Below are 18,581 nucleotides of genomic sequence, written 5' to 3'. Positions count from 1 at the left end.
TCAATCTTCAATAAATATTCGCCTTGTGTTGTTCCAAACTGTGTGAGTTGTGGAACCCGAAATGAGATGTCAGGCAGAATGTTGCCCCCCCATATTTGGGTACATTTTGTCTGTAATTGATGCTCACCTGCCATATGTTTGTTATCCTGAACTATCAGTCATCACCTCATTAAACAGAGAACAGTAGAAGTTAAAAGCCAACTTGGCTTTATTAAATCGGAAAAACAATCAACAATCGGATGTAACCATCAACAAAGCAAATCGCTTAAACTACCACCAAGCACAGCAAAAAAAAAAAAAAAAAGGCAATGCCAAGACTGCACTTTTATTTTGATGTGTGACAGCTCTGGAATGTAGGATGGCAGCGTGTGCAGGTCTAATGGAGGGGGAGACGGGAGGGGGTCAGGAAACTAGGATAGAATGCCAGGAATGCCCATGTTTATCCAGCATTCCATTGAGGTGGAGGCAGTCCACCGCAGCTCGCTGTGTATAAAAGTAGCTGCGCTGCTGCTGTAGAATCAGAACACTCTATGAGTCCTCCTGAGAGAAGCAACAGTCACTCAACCTAAACTCTTTACCGAAGCTAAACTCTAGCTTTCCTTCAACGCTTTTAGGAGGAACTGGATTCACAGGTCAACGAGATCAGCTCGATCATATTTGAAGAGAAAACTGCACTTCTGCATAAACCAAGCAAGACGTTGGAGATTCCCAAAACCAGCCATTTCTTTTTTGATATTGTAAGAAGAACACAGACGAAGAAGTCACAATGTTTTCTGGAATGAACCTGATTTATCTGATGTGCCTATCTTTACTAAGCTGGGTAAGTTCTATTTACCACTATCATAATGATGAAGTTGCTGTGTTTGAATCTATACTACAGTGTGTATTTTCAGAATGTGATGGATTCTAGGTCTTTTAAGTGATCAGGTTATATCTTTAGAGCTTTGCAACACAGAATGCATTTAGCTCTCTGCTCAAAGCAGTTTTTTTTTTTAAACACATTTAAAAGATTTCCTTTTTTCTTTTGTTATTGGGCAAATGTAAAAGTCTCAAATGAACCTGTTTGATGAACCAGAACAATCTGTCTTGTTCTCCAGGCTGTTGCTCAGGAGTGCAGTGGACAGTGCCAGTGCCCTGATGTGTCTCCTCAGTGCCCACCTGGTGTGAGCCTGGTGCCAGATTCCTGTGGATGCTGCAGGGTGTGTGCCAAGCAGCTGGGTGAGCTCTGCACTGAGCGGGATGTTTGTGACCCTCACAAAGGCCTTTACTGTGATTATGGCTCCCCAAGCAACCATCGTATAGGAGTCTGCACAGGTGAGAAGTCCTTTACATCTCATGCACATACTGAACCTCATACAGAGTCCCACCATAGATACATAGATAGTTCACCCAAAAATGTCATTTACTCATCTTCATGTTGTTTCAGACCCTTATAACTATCTTTCGTCTATGAAACACAAAGAGATGTTAGGCAAAATGAAAGCCTCAGCCTCTATTCACTTTTATTGCATCTTTTTTCCATACAATGAAAGTGAATGGTGACTGAGGCTGTCAGTCCCCAACATTCTGATGTCAGGTTTTCATTTTTAAGTGAACTAACCCTTTAAGCATAATAGGACATTGGTGACAGCTCAGTGATCATAGTTGTAATCCATCTTCTGTCTCTGTCCAAAAGCCAGAGAAGGTGCCACTTGTGTGTTTGGTGGGAAGGTGTATCGCAGTGGAGAGTCCTTTCAGAGCAGCTGTAAATACCAGTGCACATGTCTGGATGGTGCCATGGGTTGTGTGCCCTTCTGTGGAATGGACATCAGGTTGCCCAGCCCTGAATGCCCAATGCCCCGCCGGGTGAAGTTGCCAGGAAAGTGCTGCGAGGAGTGGGTGTGTGACCCCCCTCACCAGAACACCTTTCTTCCGGGTAAGCATTCCTGACCAGTGATTAAATGATTCACACATCAACAGACACAGTAATGGTTTCCATTACAGTAAGAGTGGCTGAAACGAATACCAGTGCATTGATGTCATTATTTGAATTACAACAAGAGTTTAGAGAAAGATGACGTAGTAGTGGATGGAATGTGTTGACTAATGTCTTGTCTGCTTGTTATAGCTTACAGAGAGGAGGAGACATACGGGCCTGATCTCTCCATGATGAGAGAGAACTGCCTGGTTCAGACCACTGAATGGAGCGCATGCTCAAAAACATGTGGCTTGGGAATCTCCACCCGTGTCACTAATGACAACCGCGACTGCCGTCTGGAGAAGCAGTCCCGCCTCTGCATGGTCCGCCCCTGTGAATCGCACTTGGAGGAGAGAATCAGGGTAAGCAGCAACCTACTAATCACAGCACAGCTCCGTTTTGATCAAGTTCAGACACAGCAATGACATCACCTGTTTACATGGAACATGATGACTAAATTTGCTTCTGTTTTCTTTGTCATCTTTGCAGAAAGGGAAAAAGTGTATCCGCACACCCCGTGTCTCCAAGCCAATGAAGTTTGAGATTTCTGGCTGCACCACTACCAAGTCTTACAGTCCTAAGTTTTGTGGTGTGTGCACAGATGGACGCTGCTGCACACCCCACAGAACCACCACCTTGCCCATGGAGTTCAAGTGTCCCAATGGCCAAGTCATGAAGAAGCAGATGATGTTCATCAAGACCTGCTCATGCCACTACAACTGCCCGGGGGAAAATGATATCTTTGAGTCCATGTACTACAAGAAGATGGTTGGTGACATGGCATAAGAGTAGAGAGACTGATAATGTGGAGCTGAAAAATATCCATCCAGTGACTGTCCACTTGAATCGAACAGATATCCATCTCATATCTCAGCACAAAGTATTTTTGTTTGTCTTTCTATAGTTATCTATTTTGTCTTTTGTTTGTTTGTTTGTTTGTTTGTTTGTTTGTATCTTGTACATGGACATGGACATGGATTTACAGTACATGTGTATATTAATTTTGTCATGTGGATGTCTTAGGCTACCTTGCCTTAAAGTGCATAGAGGTTAAGGCTAGGGGGTGGGGACTGTAAAATAACCGGGCTCTGTTCGGACGCCCCCAAAAAGCAATAATGCACTATAGTCCGACTCTGTGATGCCCAATTTTGCTGATTTGCAGATGACAGCAAGCCTCACCCCTAAACTGTGGTGGGCAGATTCAGACTCTGAGAGCATAAATGGAAAGAAGTTTGACAGACGGCAGCTTTGAGAGAAGGAGAAAGACACAGATAGTAACATGTGTTTAGTTCATTTTTGTCAGTGTTCCTATGAACTCAGAGTTTGAGCTGAACTAATGACATGAAGTTTGGCTAAGAACTATGAAGGTTAAAATAGCACTGAGTGTTTGACTTTGACTATCTGGCTCCTCCTGTTAGGAGAGTGTCAGTACCCCTGTCAAAAAGACTGGATGAAATGTAGCTTCATTCTTTTTAATTACAGTAACTATTTTTTTGAAAGCTGTAAATATTGTACATATTTTGTACAGCTTAAGTTAATTTAAATTCAAAGCAATTGTCTTCTTTTCTTGCTTCACTATGTTTAATGATAGCTTAATGTGCTGACTTGACTGTTCTTGTTACGGTTTGTCCATTTATTTTATTGAGAAATGTGACCAAAACGTTACATGTTTTCAGTTTTGTAGTTTTAAATAAAATATTATATTTTTTTATATAAACATTGCTATCTTGAGTCATTTTACCTAACTAGACACATATGTGATCTATCATCTTCAAGACCACACACACACTCCTATGACAGACCATACATGCACATAATGTATAAAACAGTCATACTCTATACGCATGCTTATTTCCAATGCTTATAAGGTGGGAAATATAAACAGAAATACAACTGGTACAAGAAACATGCATTTAAACACAATTATTCACAATATTAGTGTGTCCAGAGATGTGTTCACACACCCACACACACACTTGCTAAAAAGATGGTCATGAGCATATGTAATGTTTTGGATGTTGGTCCCTGGCATGGAATGCTGGTGTTCCTAGCAGGCTTTTTAAATTAAGTTAACCAGCAAGACTTCGTTTGTCAACCAGCATCACAGGTAAGACCACGCTGTTCGACTAACTCCAATGGCTATGTTCAACAAATATCTTTTCAGCTGGGAGTGAATACATCTTATAGACTTTCAATAATTTAAAATGAAAGTTTGTTCAAAAATGAAAATTCTCTCATCATATACTTGCCGTCATCCCATCCCTGAAGCTTTACTTTCTTCTGCTGAACACAAAGATTTTTAGAAAAATTTCTAAGCTTGGTTCATACAATTTAATTGAATTGTGGCCAGAACTTTGAAGTTCCGAAAAGCAGGTAAAGGCAGCATAAAAGTAATCCTTGAGACTCCACTGGTTAAATCTATATCTTCAGAAGTGATATGATAGGTGTGAGTGAGAAACAGATCAATATTGAAGTCCTTTTTTAATGTAATTTCTCCACCCTGCACACTAGGTGGCAATATGCACAAAAATGTGAAAAGCCAAAAACAAAGAAGAAAGTAAAAGTGGAGATTTCAAGTTAATACAAATGCTTTTTGTTTAAACATTAGCACCTAAAACTTTCTTAGTTTACAAATGTTAAACCTTGACTTGTACTACACATAAAACATGATATGGCCTATTTATGAGCCTTTTTACTAGTAAGGGGACCTTCTAAAATGTCAGCACTTGTCTGTTTTCATAATGTTTCACTAATTTATTATTATTATTATTATTATTATTATTTATTACAGCATAGCTAAACCTGTACACATTACTTTCACTCAGGGATCTATATTGGATTCTCTGTAACGAACAACTCAAGTTATGAAGAAAGAGTGACATCTAGTGTTTCAAATATAGAAATGAAAACGGGAAACGTTCAGATGAAAACAAGAACATCATATTGATATAACAGATGCAGAGCTCAATTAAAGTGATAGTTTACCCCAAAATAAAAATTATCTCATAATTTACTCACCCTATGTGTTTGACTTTCTCATATGTCAAAGTGAAACTAAGCAGGCGCCACATGGGCCAAAGTGAAAGTGGAGATGATCCACCTTTAATTCCAGCCAGGAGTTTGTCAAAGCGGTGGCCAGGCAGGGGCAAGCGATCAGTATGTGGTGACACAGAAATTTTCAGGCAGCATTTTTATAGCATCGGACTGTGGGGTAGACGGGCGGGGTGATTGGATACAATGACACCTGGGATGGAGAGGTGCGGCGACCTTGGTGTGCGCACATGTTAAGTTTGTACATTTGTACATTTCACCTCTAAAGAACTAAATTGTGCCAAAAATGACTAAAAAAATATGACTAAAACAGCAACTGCAAGTGGGGTGGCCAGGTTTCGGTCCATGGAGGCCACGGCCACCCCTGGCCACCCACTAGCTCCGCCACTGACTCTAATGTGCTTTGACTAGTGACACTTGGAATAATATCCAACAGTAATAATATCCAGATGATTCAAATGCTACAACCTGCAGCAAGATGGGTTCTAATTCATGGGTTAAATTAATATTATTTTTAAATTTTGTCATTGAAATGTTTTAATACTGCTAATACAAATACAAATACATTATTTAATCAAATCAATCAAATCAAATCACTTTATTGTCACTCAACCATATACACAAGTGCAACAGTGGGTGAAAGTGTTGTGTGCAGTTCCAAGCAACATAACAGTCATGACAGTGACGAGACATATACCAATTTACAATAAACAACATATTTACACAACACAATTTACATATCAAATGTACACATAATTACACAACACAATAATAATATACAATGTACAGTAAACAACACACCATATACACACATACAATAAAAATAAATTTGGGGTATATAAAAAATATATATTCAGTAGTTATATTGTGGAGAATATAATTATGACAGTCCAGTGTGAGATATAAGATTAATAAAGTGCAGTGCTGATTATTGATCGTGAGAGATCAAGTGTTCAGAAGTCTGATTGCTTGGGGGAAGAAACTGTCATGTAGTCGGCTGGTGCGGGTCCTGATGCTGCGATACCGCCTGCCTGATGGTAACAGTGAGAGCAGCCCATGACTCAGGGGAGTCGCTGATGATCGTCCAAGCTATTTTCACACACCACCTGTTATATATGACCTGGAGGGAGGGAAGCTCACCTCCGATGATGTGTCTGGCAGTTCGCACCACCCTTTACAGGTCTTTGCGGTTGTGTGCGGTGCTATTGCCGTACCAGGCGGTGATGCAGCAAGTCAGGATGCTCTCTACAGTACTGGTGTAGATGTGGTGGTTCATTCCGAACTTCCTCATCCGTCTCAGGTAGAAGAGGCGCTGGTGAGCCTTCTTCACAATGGCCTCAGTGTGGATGGACCATGTGAGTTCCTCAGAGATGTGGACACAGAGGAACACCGAGGAAGCTGCTGACTCTTTCCACCGGTGCTCCATTAATGGTGATGGGGCTGTGTTCTGTCTTTCCTCCTGAAGTCCTCTACAAGCTCCTTGATGTTGAGTGAAAGGTTGTGCTCCTGACACCAGCATGTCAGAGTGAGCACCTCTTCTCTGTAGGCTGTTTCATCATTGTCAGTGATTAGACCTACCACCGTCGTATCGACAGCAAACTTAATAATGGCATTGGAGCTATGTGTTGCCACACAGTCATGTGTGTATAGGGAATACAGGAGTGGGCTGACAACACAGCCCTGCGGGGCTCCAGTGTTGAGGGTCAGTGATGTTGCTGCCCATTCTAACCACCTGATGTCTGCTTGAAAGGAAGTCCAGGACCCAGCTGCACAGCGAGCTGTTTAAGCCCTGACCTCGGAGTTTCAACATCAAGCTTGGAGGGCAATATGGTGTTGAATGTTGAGCTGTAGTCTACAAACCACATTCTCACATATGTCTTCCTTTTTTCCAGGTGGGAGAGAGCAATGTGTATTGTAGATGCAATGACATCATCAGTGGAGCGGTTGTTGCGGTAGGCAAACTGCAATGGGTCCAGAGGTGGGCAGCACAGAGCAGATGTGATCTCTGATTAACCTTCATGTATTCTGAATTCATTTGAAATCATTTGTCTGAAGTAGATTACGTTGGGTTACTGCAAATCTGTGACCAGGCCCATGATTTATGGAGCTTCGGGCTTATTATCTGACTTATTGTCACGAACGCCGGTGAAGATCCCTCGATCGGCCACCAGAGGACTCCTTCTCCCGAGGATTGAACTTCCACCTGGAACTCCATTTCTCATAACCCCCGAACCGACTCTCATTACCTGTTCACCTGTTTCCTATCCTGCCAGCTATTTAAGTCTCACACTCACTCTCTGTCATTGCAAAGTGTTGTTTTGTCTCGGCTACACTACTGAGAGTTTACCATTCCCTGTCTTGATTACCTGTGTTTGACTCTGCTTTGGATATTACCGTTTACATCTGTTTGCTGCCTGCCTACTGTTGTGTTTGCCTGGATTACTGACCTTGTTGTTTGCTGCCTGCCCTGAACCTCTGCCTGTCTCACTACGTTTCTGCTCTGCCTCTGATAGTAATGTTTGCCTGGATTACTCAACCTATGCCTGTCTGTACTTGAGTTTGCTGTATATAATAAACCGCACATGGATCCCACTCAACCTGAGTCCCTGTTACACTTATTCACATGACTAAATTGCCATTTAGTTATGAGAAAGCATGGGGTAGCCTGTCAGTGACACCTGCCTGCTCCTGGCGACTAATATATAGATACACTCACCTAAAGGATTATTAGGAACACCATACTAAAACTGTGTTTGACCCCCTTTCGCCTTCAGAACTGCCTTAATTCTATGTGGCATTGATTCAACAAGGTGCTGAAAGCATTCTTTAGAAATGTTGGCCCATATTGATAGGATAACATCTTGCAGTTGATGGAGATTTGTGGGATACACATCCAGGGCACGAAGCTCCCGTTCCACCACATCCCAAAGATGCTCTATTGGGTTGAGATCTGGTGAGTGTGGGGGCCATTTTAGTACAGTGAACTCATTGTCATGTTCAAGAAACCAATTTGAAATGATTCAAGCTTTGTGACATGGTGCATTACCCTGCTGGAATTAGCCATCAGAGGATGGGTACATGGTGGCCATAAAGGGATGGACATGGTCAGAAACAATGCTCAGGTAGGCCGTGGCATTTAAACGATGCCCAATTGGCACTAAGGGGCCTAAAGTGTGCCAAGAAAACATCCCCCACACCATTACACCACCACCAGCAGCCTGCACAGTGGTAACAAGGCATGATGGATCCATGTTCTCATAATTTTATGCCAAATTCTGACTCTACCATCTGAATGTCTCAACAGAAATCGAGACTCATCAGACCAGGCAACATTTTTCCAGTCTTCAACTATCCAATTTTGGTGAGCTCTTGCAAATTGTAGCCTCTTTTTCCTATTTGTAATGGAGATGAGTGGTACCCGGTGGGGTCTTCTGCTGTTGTAGCCCATCCGCCTGAAGGTTGTGCGTGTTGTGGCTTCACAAATGCTTTGCTGCATACCTCGGTTGTAACAAGTGGTTACTTCAGGCAAAGTTGCTCTTCTATCAGCTTGAATCAGTCGGCCCATTCTCCTCTGACCTCTAGCATCAACAAGGCATTTTCGCCCACAGGACTTCCGCATACTGGATGTTTTTCCCTTTTCACACCATTCTTTGTAAACCCTAGAAATGGTTGTGCGTGAAAATCCCAGTAACTGAGCAGATTGTGAAATACTCAGTCCGGCCCGTCCGGCACCAACAACCATGCCACGCTCAAAATTGCTTTCCCATTCTGACATTCAGTTTGGAGTTCAGGAGATTGTCTTGACCAGGACCACACCCCTAAATGCATTGAAGCAACTGCCATGTGATTGGTTGATTAGATGATTGCATTAATGAGAAATTGAACAAGTGTTCCTAATAATCCTTTAGGTGAGTGTATATATATATATATATATATATATATATATATATATATATATATATATAATATGGAGAGAACAGCATAAGAATACTTAGAATAATAATATTTAAAAATTAATATCACATCTAAAATAATATGTTTTTAACTTTTTGAATGTCAGTCTAAATTCAAGGTTTATTTGAAACTTCAGATTAGTAACACACAGTCAGAATGAAACTGAAACCATTTTAATTAATTCAGTTATTTTATTTCAAAAGACATACAGTAAATGCAGGAACCTTATTGGATTCCATCATTAGGCCAGATGGTGGTTCTTTCATCTTGAAAGCCAACAAAGGCTGTGCTCATATTGAAGGGTATGGTACTAGAAATGTCTTGAAAAATCATTAATGGACCTGCAAAAAGTGAAGGGGAAAAAAGTTACATACATTTTAATGTGGGACTCATTTTAACTTTAAATCAGCATGATTTTAAGATTGTAACTGTTTGCCTTGTGAAATGTATCCTCTACCTCAAACAAGTTTTATATTAGCAATAAAAACATATTGTTAAAAATATTCTAAACCTAGTAAATGGTAAATGGACATACCATCTTCAGGCTTTTCTTTTGTTGTATTAACATAGCACACCAAATGAGTATATTTAGTTTGGATCATCTCAAAAAGTGTCTTCTCAGGGTCATTATCACAGTAGTACCATGCATCCCCAGAGGAGAGCCAAGCCATCATATGTGTGGATAAAGAGTATAGCTTAAACTGCAATTCAAATGTTCTGAAAAAAATTTGAAGTTTAGAGAACAACAGTATTAAGTCAAGTAGTGCTATGTTGACACGTTTGTTTTTTTAATTATTTGATTTATTAGTTTTGGATCTTGAAATATGTCACACCTGCCATACACATCTTTGATTTGTATTTGGGGTTCCACGTTAGGATCAGGTTTATACACCAGAATGATGGAGGGGTTAATGCAGTCTCTGCCCAAAACCATAACATCACCATAGTGCTGAAATTCGCTGGTATTACAAAACAGGACAGAAAATGTTTCAATAGTTTGGCTGATAAACATATTTCTTAATGCAAGCTGCCTTGAAGGTGCATTTAAAAGAGAATATGTATAATTTAAGGCAAAGTAACCTTATGGTATTATTCAACAAAGCATTATTTTCTTCGGGACAAAGCAGATTGTAAAACAATAGCAGATGATCCTTTGGATTACTTTTCATATCCACCACCCTGGACAATGCGTCAATGGAAAACCTGACTCCACACCCCATTAATAAGATCCACCAAAAGGCTTTGGCATAATCATATTTACTTGCATCCATCAAGGCCATGAGGACATAAAATGTGGGCTCAGAGCTGAAAAGGGACCTGACCCGCTTGTATCTGAGGGAAGCAGTGTGAAGGGATGCCAAAAGGGAATCAGTGACGCATGTGTTTATAAAAGTCACTGAGCCAAATTGACCTCCAGCTTTGATATAGCTGTGACTCTCATCAGTCAGAAGAGTCTTCAAGTCTGTGAGAGGTCTGTAACTAGGGCAGATGTACAAAACAAAAAGTACATAAATTATTTTGTTTTGTTCAGCTCAATTGGGAAAAAATGGCCAGAGGACTAAATACAAAATACACATACATAAATATGAATTCTTATGCATTTTCAGTTCAACTGTATAACATGAAGTGTTTTCATTGCTTTGTTGTACAGTAGATGTACATTGTCACCCATGCTACTACTGAGCTGGGAGGATGCCAAAGAACATCACAGACATTGTGACATTTTTGACCTTTTCCTTCACAATGGATTTGAAACAAAGCAATCAATGTGTGATTGAAGTGCAGACTTTCAGCTTTAATTCAAGGGGTTTCACATTTGTATTGCATGGACTGTTTAAGAATTACAAGCAGTTTTTCATTCCCTTCTCCAAACTTTTCTCTTCTCATCATTCTGGTATAGGTTGATATTAGTCCAAAGAATATTGTTGAAATCTGGGTAGGGTTTTTTTTTTATATGCTTTCCAACAAAGACTACTCTGTCCTTTCTTGAGGCTTACCAGCCAACCCTGCCCCTTGAAGTAAACCCTCATGTGTTTACTTTTGTGAAGTCTTTTCTTTTGATTTTAGACTTTGACAACGATACGCCTACCTGCTGGACAGTGTTCTTGACTTGGCTAGATGTTGTGAAGGGGTTTTTCTTCAACAAGGACAATGTAAATACTAATAGATAAATTAATAAAAATAAAAATAGTTGACTCAACTTTTTAATATTCTTACTAGATTTAATTAAGTTACTCTCTAAACCATAAAAACAGTACTTGAAATGTCCCATTTTAGAACTCAAATATATACTGTTCTGTCCCCATTGGACATTTTTAGTTTAGTTATTCAAAGTAGTAAAGTTATGTGGTGCAATTATAACTCCTACTGTCGAAATGGCATTGCATGCTAAGACTGATTTAGTCCTGTATTGATGATGTCATAAATGTGCCCTTAGTTCCAGCATGGCAGGGAAAGAGTATGGTTGTCATGCTTGCTGTTAATCCTTGAATACAGTTGGTTATGAAGACAATGTCGGTATGTTGTGATCAATTCAGAATAATTAAGTAATGAGGATTGATTTATGTTAAGGTGTTTATTATTATTTACATTTTATTTTCTACAATTTGTTAATGGGCTCTGCTGATTGCTACATTTCCTAGTTTGGGCATTTTGTTAGCTATAAATGGATATATTTGTTAACTTTAACTATTTACATCCTTGTATTTTCTGTCGACTCAAGCGAGGTGTTTGAGGCAGAGGGCAGAAAATATACTCTCATTAAAGGGGTCATGACATGGGTTTTTTTATTGTATTATTATGTTCCCTTAGGTGCAATTATAGTATTAATATATTTTTTTTGAAGAAAAACTTTTAAAATCTAGTGATTTATGACCTTTTCCCACCCTGTTTCTCATCCTCTGATTCAAACAGTCTGTTTTGGGGGCGTTTTCCATTTAAGACTTCAGTGTTAACGCCCACTGTTATGATTGGCTAACGTCAGTGCCTATGTATCAATTATTGACGCCTCCAGCCAGAACAATATGCAAGTAAACTAAGTAAAAACACGGTGATTATTCATAATGAATGAAATTGCGCTTTAAAAAGTAGTTTAAAGTTTAAAATAGATTACTTACAGTTTGCGTCGTCGTTGTTCCCAGAATAGTCGGCACGGACTTATCTTTGAGCAACAGTTTTCTGGCAAAGCCAGCATCATATTGAGATTTGTTCTCAAAACAGTCATCCTTAAAATGTACAGAACAAACGCTTAAGTTAACACTGCCGTGACTGGAACGTCCGCAAAAAATAAACTGCATCCATTTTTCCCTGACGTCTGGATCTTTCGGCAGCTTATTCAGAGGTTTTGTTTGACCACAGCCAGGAACAGCACATCTGTGTGGCATCGTAATTTTCCTGTGCACAAGTAGTCTCTGTCAGAGCTCGCTGTCCATCGACTGAACACTTGTGAGGCGACGGCGATACTGAAATGAGCGTAGTTGTCTTGCGCTTAAAGCGTAGTTATCTTGTGCTGGAGGCGGTCATATGCAAACGCTGTTACGTCACTTCTAACCGACACGTCACTTCTAACCATGAATCCAGAACGAGCTGTATTTTGAGCTTGATTAAATAAATGATTCGTTTAGAATGGGGAGGACGTCTTAAAATATTAAACTTGCAGGACGTTTTAATGATACAAAGACCTCTTATATACCAAAAGATCAAGGCAAATTTGGTTTCTCATGTCATGACCCCTTTAAACTTTGGCTTCGAGTACTACAAACTTACAAAAAAATTTACAAAATTATCAAGTAAAATATTTTGGCTCCTAATATATAAGTTCTTGCGCTTGAATTAATTATGTATGTTTGGTGAAGTGAACTTAAGGAGAAATATAATAATTGCTATTAAAAAAGTAATATAGTTTTAATTCTTATGACTTCTGTTGTTGTTTTGCTGTAGCTGATTAATAGATGGGGCGCAAGGCACACCCTCTCCCAGAGGGGGCTCCCGGCCTGAGGCAACGCCGGGGAGATATATCCAGCTGCAGACCCACAGCACCACCAGTTTCCAGAACCAGAAGTGAGGGGCGGAGTTATTGACAATGAGACAAGCATGGCGGAGAGCACGGCGAGTTGTGTAACGTTGTCTAACGTTTTTGACATCATGTGGTGAAAAATGATTGCATATATTAAGTTCAGCGTTTATCTGCTACATACTTAATTTGTGCTTAACTTTATCATCTTATTGAAGCTTGAATATGTTGTCATACTTTATTGTATTAAAAAAAATTCTACGGATGGTTCGATACATTTTTGCGTGTTGTAAATGGGCCTTGCCGGTGACGTTTTGAAGACATCTTGTGAAGGTGTTAAAGTGTTTGTTCCACGTTCCTCTGTTATATGCATTGTTTGTGAGTTAATGTTACCTTATAGTTGAGGTTTTTTTTTATGTTGAGATTATTGTGTGGTGCTTTCATCTCTTGTAGAGACATATAACGATTCAGAGAGGTGACTCATTACCTGAGCTGCAGGATTGTCATGATAAAATTGGCCTAGGGGTGAATTGGTCATTTGTTGTATACATTTTTATTGTTTCTTTTAAAACGATGCTGAATTTTCTGTCTTTTTTAGTTTTTTGACATGTTTTATTTTACATAAAGAAAAATGCATGCTGCACATGTTCTTGTGAAATAATGTATAATTTATATAAAATGCCCATAAGTTTGAAGCATTATTTTTTACCATCATGATCAGGAAGTTACTCTCATAATACAATGAAACGGATAATTATATACAATTATAATACACAAGATCAATGTTTTAAGATGCTTATTGTACTGTACCTTAATGTATCATTATAACATCCGTATAAAGTATGACGTTTCGTGTATAATAAAAGCAAACTACGCTCCAAAAGTTAGGTGGCGCTACTCTGTTTAGAACGTAAGCTCCGCCCCTCACTTCCAGTTCTGGCGCTGGAGTTAGAACGTAAGCTCAGCCCCTCACTTCCAGTTCTGGCGCTGGAGTTAGAACGTAAGCTCAGCCCCTCACTTCCGGTTCTGGGGTTCTGAAACTGGTGGTGCTGCGAGTCTGAAGCTGGATACTATTGAGGCCGGGAGGAGTGTAGAGCGGAGGGGGGCGGGACCGGGCTGGAATGACGGACACCCGGTCCCCAATCAGCCTGATAGGGCGGGCGAGGGATAATGGCGGCTGGTGATGACAGTTCGAGAGAGAGAGATTTACAGGCAGCTGTGTGTGTGTGTGTGCGTGCGTGCGAGCGAGTGTGAGTGTGTGTCTTTTTATTTAATTAAATATTATTTATATTGTTAAGCCGATTCTCATCTCCTCCTTGCCCATCTTAAAACCCCTTACACATATATTATCTCATTTCAATGGCACCTGTCAAGGGGTGGGATATATTAGGCAGCAAGTGAAGAGTCAGTTCTTGAAATTCATGTGTTGGAAACAGGAAAAATGGGAGAGCGTAAGGATCTGATCAACTTTGACAAGGGCCAAATTGTGATGTATGTGATGTAATAATGAACACAGACAAACATTCAATGCTGCCGCATGCGTCTCTCTAATTCGATTTTACAGTGTATTCTGCGATCATCCACCATAGTTGTCTTCTGTGTTCTGCCAGGCTTTTTTGTGTTTCTGAGCTCACTAGTCACCAAATTGTTAATCTGATCACTCCTTAGATTTCTGCCATCTCTATGATCGGTTTGTTTTGTTTTTTCAGCATAATGATGGCCAGCTTACATTTGGAAGCTCTTTGGACCTCATATTAAGAGCTCACAGCAACAGCTTCTAAATGCAAATTTTGGAATCAATTCCAGACCTTTTAACTGCTTAATTGTTAATGCAGGAATATAGGAACAGCCCAAACCTGGCCATGTAAGCTTTTAAGTCAATTGCCCAATTACTTATGGTCTCTTGAAATGGAGGGGAATGCATATAAAAAGTGCTGTAATTCCTAAAACAATCACACAGTTTGGATGTACATTTCCTCAAATTAGAGTCTGAACTTCAATCACATCTTCATCACATTTGTAGACTTTAAATGGTCTCCAGAATAGAAGGATTTTATGTAGTTTTTACATAGTTTTTACATAAAATCTGCAAAATACTTGTGTTCTGAAATTATTCAACAAGTCTCCACTATGTGTTAACCAAAAATCACATAAATTAGTGCATAATTTTACCAACCTTAATGGCATGTTAATCCACAATTCTTGCACTGTTTTAGAAATAGAAAACAAGTCAATATTTAATGTACTGTTTATTGCTATTATGAGAGAAATATAATGGTCTTAGTTATTACTGATTTGATTCCATACCTTTTTTCATTAGATCGACTTCTGCTTTAAAACTGTAAAAACAAAAGAAGCTTTACGAATAACTACTTTAAAACTACAGTTTTACATGGAAAAGTTTAAACAAATGCTGTGGCAAATGTTGTTTAGAGACCATATTATAAACTTTTGCTGAAAACAAGTTATTTAACTGGTTTAGCTACGCTAGGGTAATGGTTAAATTTAGAGAAAATAAGGGCACATGTTCAAAAACTTTACATTCAAACATGTCTTAAAAATATAATGAAAGTGAATAGAATAGTTACAACCATGAAATGAAATATTACAGTGGAATTGCCTGATATTCTGAGGTTCTGAACACTTGGATTGCATATTGCTTAGTCATGGCCTAGGCAAATATGTTTATAACATTAAACTTAAAGCATAAATTATGTTCCTTTTGTTACTCAAGTGTGATTTGCATAAAAGTAACCTTTCAGACAAAGATTGTTCATATTTACCAGCTTTGTTGGTCTTCCATCCTTTGTTTGTGGTTGTTTTGTGTGCAATGGCGGTTCTACGGGTGTTCTTTCTGTAAGTACGTAGGCAGCCAACTAATGACTGGTAATAACTATTGCAAACCGGTAATACCACAAACATTTCAAAAGTCCACTCAAGTTTCATTTTGATATTGCATTTTATTTATATTGTATGTACTCTATTCAGCTCTTCAGGTGCCTGTTGCTTCTAGTCTTCGGCAATAATGGGCTTTAGCATGTAATGTAATGTTTCTTCAATTTAACTGTCACAAAGTATAAAAATGATTGCAAAGAAACCTCTCGCTGACTGAAATGAAAGTCAGTTCAACTAGCCACCTGCTGGCTAAAATCTTTAATGTCACAGGGAAAACTTAAAAGACACAAATCTATCTTATTTCACATCTGCGCTGCTCTTACACTTTAGTTTAGAATGCCATGAATATCCACTATAAAGTTTTACATATATGCTATATAACTCCTTACAAAAGATTTAAAATGAAACTACAACCTATATCATTGTCATATATGCAATACTGCATCACCAGGTACTATTTTACTGGGAGTATCCTGTTGTTTCAGCTTTTTGGACTCAGGTGAACTCTGTTTTATCTGAACTACTCAAATTTGTTTATGCTCCTTATCCAGGGCTGTTTCTCCTTAATGAGAACTCTGATCTTCAGTTGAAGATATCTAGAAGTAAAATAATGTTTGCTTGTTTTACATCCGCAAAGAAAACAATCACACAAAATTAGTTCACACCAGATATGTGTAGGACATCATTTTGGATTCACAATTTCCTTAAAAATCTAAACTTTGAATGCACTACAGCAAGATAGAACCATGCCCAACAAGAAACTGTAGAAGCCTGGAAATCCCTCTCTTCCTGAATCTGAAGAACAGGTACGGATCACTCACTTGCCTGGTACTCAAGTTCTGTATGTCATTTATTCATTTATTCTACTTTTCATTTAAATATTATATTTCACTTTAACACTGCTGTGTCTGTATTGTTTTTTGTGTAAAAAGCAATAAAACTTTTGATCATTAAAAAAGAATGCAGCAAACAAAAGCGGAGTGATACAAAGAGTGAAGCATTTGGCTACTGTTCTGAAACATCAGCACTCAAGGAATATCTCTTGTCCAGTCAGATTCGAGGACGGAGCTGTTGTAAATATATCATACTTGCCAACACTCCCAATTTTACATTGATTCTCCCATTTTACTAGCTATTTATGTTATCAATTTATGTTGTTATGTATTTTATAACAAGTTCTGAATTTGACAAGGGACTGTATTGCACAATAGAAAACATTTCTGAAAGATTGGCCTTCATAATGCGGGAATTCCAGCACAAACAATAACATACTGGTGAAAAGTAGTCAAATTAATCCCCGCAGATGAACAAATAAAATCAATAATTTTATCTTTAATCAGTGTGTGTGTATTGTGTATATCAGTGCTATCGGCCAACCAACCTCTCTCCTGCCCTCTTGCAATAGTAATATTCACACACTGATTAAAGGAAGCACCCCCTCACATATTTACTCATTTGCTGTAGTATTGGGTATATAAAAATATACCCAAAATAAATGTAAAATAAGTAAACATTACAGCATAGATTTGCACCTTGCAGGGAAACAAGTGAGTGAAAAGAAGCACCATCATACAGAAGACTTGATCAAAATAAAAGGTAGTATTTAAAAAAAACAGGTCCATATAAGATGCGCAAACAGTTAGGTAAATAGTATTAGCCTATAATAATAATTATTATACAATATTGAATATCTTTGTGTCATATGATAAAATATGTTTTAGATGCTAAATGTTTACGTTCCTCATTGTTTATACATGTTTGTTTAGTTCACGTTTATGCCAGAATGTCATCTGTATAGCATAGAAAAGAAAGAACTCATTGAAGATGAAACAGCAGAGCACTAAAAATGATCAACTTCCGTTTGAATTTCATTGAGACATAGGCTACAGTATTCTATAAAGCATGATATACCGCACTGTAAAAATAACAAAATATCACAAATAATTTGTTAACTTTATATTTTTGGCAGATCAACTTTACTAAGATTTACTCATTTGTTCACATAACATAAGAGTCTGTGTTTTTATTGAGTAAACTAATGGCACAATGGCAATGAACTGATATAATGTAAAAATAAAATGTTAATTCCACTACTTGTTAGTTAACTAGACATTTTTATTCAAATTATTTATTTAATTTTATCATCAAATTTTAAAATTCAAAATTTTAAGGCAACCAGGTTACTTTTTTAAATTTAATAATTTCTTACAGTTCAGCACATTACCACATTCACCTTGGTCAAAATACATAAAATCCTATGTGTCCAGTTTAACAAGTAACATGACATTTCAATGACCTATTGAACACTGAACTTGAAATGTCCCCGTTTTATTTTTCAGAAATCTGTCACCTTACTGTAAATAAATATGAACTGATGCATCTCGTTTCAAATAAAATATGGGACGCAATTTGTCCTGTAAGCTGGTCAGATGGCGTCACGGCTAAATTTTTCCGGATCGTTAATTTAACATTGATGTCAATTAGAAATGTTTCCTCTGGTGAGTAATGGGTCGTCTGGAAAGTCCACACATTGTGCTAAAACGTGCTAATACTGTGAATGGTGTAACAATACACCGTATTATCCCACATCGACATTCTCTGGAAGGCGTGCATGAAAACTCGCTTAGCTGGAGACGGTAAAATCCGTCCGTGTAGTACATGATGATTGAGTGCCAACGTCATTCCTGCTCTGAAGGCTGAAACTGCGTTCAC

The 18,581-nt window shown here is 38.5% G+C and overlaps 1 protein-coding gene across 1 annotated transcript; it reads left to right on the top strand.

Annotated features, from left to right (window-relative positions):
• The first annotated feature begins 516 nt into the window (after nt 1-516).
• Nucleotides 517-3,623, top strand: ccn2a (cellular communication network factor 2a). The gene is made up of 5 exons (XM_052095355.1): nt 517-820; nt 1,098-1,314; nt 1,676-1,915; nt 2,108-2,319; nt 2,447-3,623. Exons 1-5 carry the CDS (start codon nt 767-769, stop codon nt 2,741-2,743), a joined length of 1,020 nt encoding a protein of 339 aa, XP_051951315.1. The 5' UTR covers nt 517-766; the 3' UTR covers nt 2,744-3,623.
• Nucleotides 3,624-18,581: the final 14,958 nt, after the last annotated feature.

Source organism: Xyrauchen texanus, chromosome 28 (genome assembly GCF_025860055.1).
Source record: "Xyrauchen texanus isolate HMW12.3.18 chromosome 28, RBS_HiC_50CHRs, whole genome shotgun sequence".
In the NCBI taxonomy this organism is placed as follows: Eukaryota; Metazoa; Chordata; class Actinopteri; order Cypriniformes; family Catostomidae; genus Xyrauchen; species Xyrauchen texanus.
Note: the sequence above shows the minus strand (reverse complement) of the source record. Positions and strands in the feature narration are given on the sequence as shown.

Bases quoted from the DNA above. Each gene is read 5' to 3' on its own strand.
- ccn2a (XM_052095355.1), top strand. From the start codon at position 767: ATGTTTTCTGGAATGAACCTGATTTATCTGATGTGCCTATCTTTACTA. The intron at 821-1,097 runs GTAAGTTCTATT...CTTGTTCTCCAG, and splicing joins GCCTATCTTTACTAAGCTGG to GCTGTTGCTCAGGAGTGCAG. The intron at 1,916-2,107 runs GTAAGCATTCCT...TGCTTGTTATAG, and splicing joins CCAGAACACCTTTCTTCCGG to CTTACAGAGAGGAGGAGACA.